The 2108-nt window shown below is 55.0% G+C and overlaps 1 protein-coding gene across 1 annotated transcript; it reads right to left on the reverse strand.

The window, feature by feature from the left end:
• Window positions 1-558: 558 nt before the first annotated feature.
• On the reverse strand, window positions 559-1403 carry VDAG_06040 (uncharacterized protein; the record flags this gene model as incomplete). The annotated part of the gene is made up of 2 exons (XM_009659054.1): window positions 559-1153; window positions 1222-1403. The coding sequence occupies 2 exons, from the start codon at window positions 1401-1403 to the stop codon at window positions 559-561; spliced, it is 777 nt and encodes a 258-aa protein (XP_009657349.1).
• Window positions 1404-2108: the final 705 nt, after the last annotated feature.

Genomic DNA, 2108 nt, shown 5'->3' on the forward strand with positions numbered 1-2108 from the left:
TTCGAGCCGCTCTCAATCTCGGCTTGGCCGTCATCCGATCTTCGCCTGGACAGAAACATATCACGCCCATCCCCTGGCCCCTTTCCATGTCGTCATTGCTGGCAACACTAGAATAGGTAGCCATCCCAGGGACGCGTCTCAATCTCCCAATATCCCAGAGCCCATCTGTGAGGGCAGAGGCCAACCATGCATCCCATCAACGACCATCTTCCTAGAGCCCAGTAATGTCAATCGTCACGTTGGCCGTATGTCTCTCGGTTATTCGTTTATTAACAGAAACTCAGTACCAAAAATGTTCGCCAGCTTATGCACATTAAAAACACTTCATAATGCCCTCTTCATAACCCCATGTCCATGTCTTCCCTGGCGTATTCATGCATGTGGTAATTCCTCCGTCATCCCCACCATCTTTGAAATCAATCCCATATTCTGGCATGAATATTTCTGCTTCCGCTCATGCAGCGGTACCTGTTGGCTTTGTAGGGGCTCATGGTATCGGATTGGGTATCGGATTGCTCGGGATACTTGTGGGCAGCGGCCTGAGGTCATACCTTGTTCTTAGACCCCCATAACCTTGGCAGTAAATAATCTGGGACCGCTCGGTAGTCCGGTGGCCTGAGGCTCAGGTGCGAAACTAGCCGGGCGAGCCGCAGTAACGAGTGTCGTGATGGGCGTTGGCCCTTGGTTCTCAGAGCCGTTTGCGTCATACATACCCCTGGCTTGTTTCTCGCCAGACGTACCGCCGTACGAGCCCGCTTCATTCGTGTCCGCTGGTCGGTTGACCGCCGTGCCATCTTTGCTGTAGACCGTAAGAGCCCAAGATCCGCCACAGAGCTCGGTCGGGTTGCCGTCGCAGACCATGCGACACTGCATATCAGGAAGGCGCTTGGCGTTTTGGAACACGTTACCACACCAGCACTCCCGATGATACTCAGTACCGGCGAGTTTGAAGCCTTTCGAGTCGCAGTATGCAACGCACTTTTCATTGGACATGTTGCCTGCGTAGTAGTCTCTTGGGTCGCAGTCCAGCGTTCGCTGCGGATTGTCGTTGAAGCAGCCGAGGTATGACCATCCGCCTGCGATTGGGGCTACTCTGGCAGCGATGCCATCGTCTCCTTCGCCGACATCATCATCAGGCGGTACAGCTCCATTGCTGTTGTCTGATGAGACTCCATACGGAGCTGGACGACTGCCCGGGGAATTGCCCGCCGGACATCCCACCCCCGTGCAATCTCCGTTGCTGTTGTCAGTTCCAGTGCTTTGACCGCTTTCTGGGTAGTTTGAAGGGCATCCAACTCCTGTGCATGCACCTTCGCCACCTGGATTTCCTGGGGTGCTGGTAAGTGGAGAACAGGTTGACCCTGAGCACATGGGAGGAGCGTGATCTTGTTCGCCAGCACCATTGTTATTGTATGGTCCGTCCACAGTACTTGCGTTATCATTGCCGCCCGATCCCCCGTTCGGATTGCTGCCAGGACTGCCATTCGATCCGCTGTCAGGACCGTTTCCGGCGCCGCCGCCGTTTCCAATATTCGATCCAGAAATTGGATCATTTATGGGCGATTGAGGGACCGCAACAGTCGTCGTAATGACCATTGGAAGGGTTGAAGCACATGTGGGTGGAATAGGGGTTGGACCCGGTGCGCAATACCATCCACCATCGCAATGATAGCATGGCCATCCCCATCCACAAGGGCCTTTTTGCATTGGTGTTTCTTTCGGGGGACAGAACCATCCGTCTAGGCATTCCTTTGCAAGAATACCCTCGCCCTGCTCATGGACCCAGAATCGGGTCGGGAATAGTCGGCGAAGGCTTAGGGCAATCAGGCCCAGGCCCAGGTAATGACGGGCTAGCTGTACAAGAAGACGAAGGGATAGCCAAAGGGGTTGGGGATGTAGCAGAAGAGCCGGTTGATACACCGCTGCCCGGCAATCCGTCGTTTGGTGAATCAGGACTGCCTGAGGTGCCACCCTCATTTGGAGAGCCGGGGCCCGGAATATTGCTGTCTTGACCAGGGGCTTGTGGCGGCAATTGAGCTCCAGATAGGCCGCCTGTACCGGATTGGGAAGCAGGCGGTTGGGACTACCACAGGCTGACCTAAATTCTG

Source organism: Verticillium dahliae, genomic scaffold (assembly GCF_000150675.1).
Source record: "Verticillium dahliae VdLs.17 supercont1.13 genomic scaffold, whole genome shotgun sequence".
In the NCBI taxonomy this organism is placed as follows: Eukaryota; Fungi; Ascomycota; class Sordariomycetes; order Glomerellales; family Plectosphaerellaceae; genus Verticillium; species Verticillium dahliae.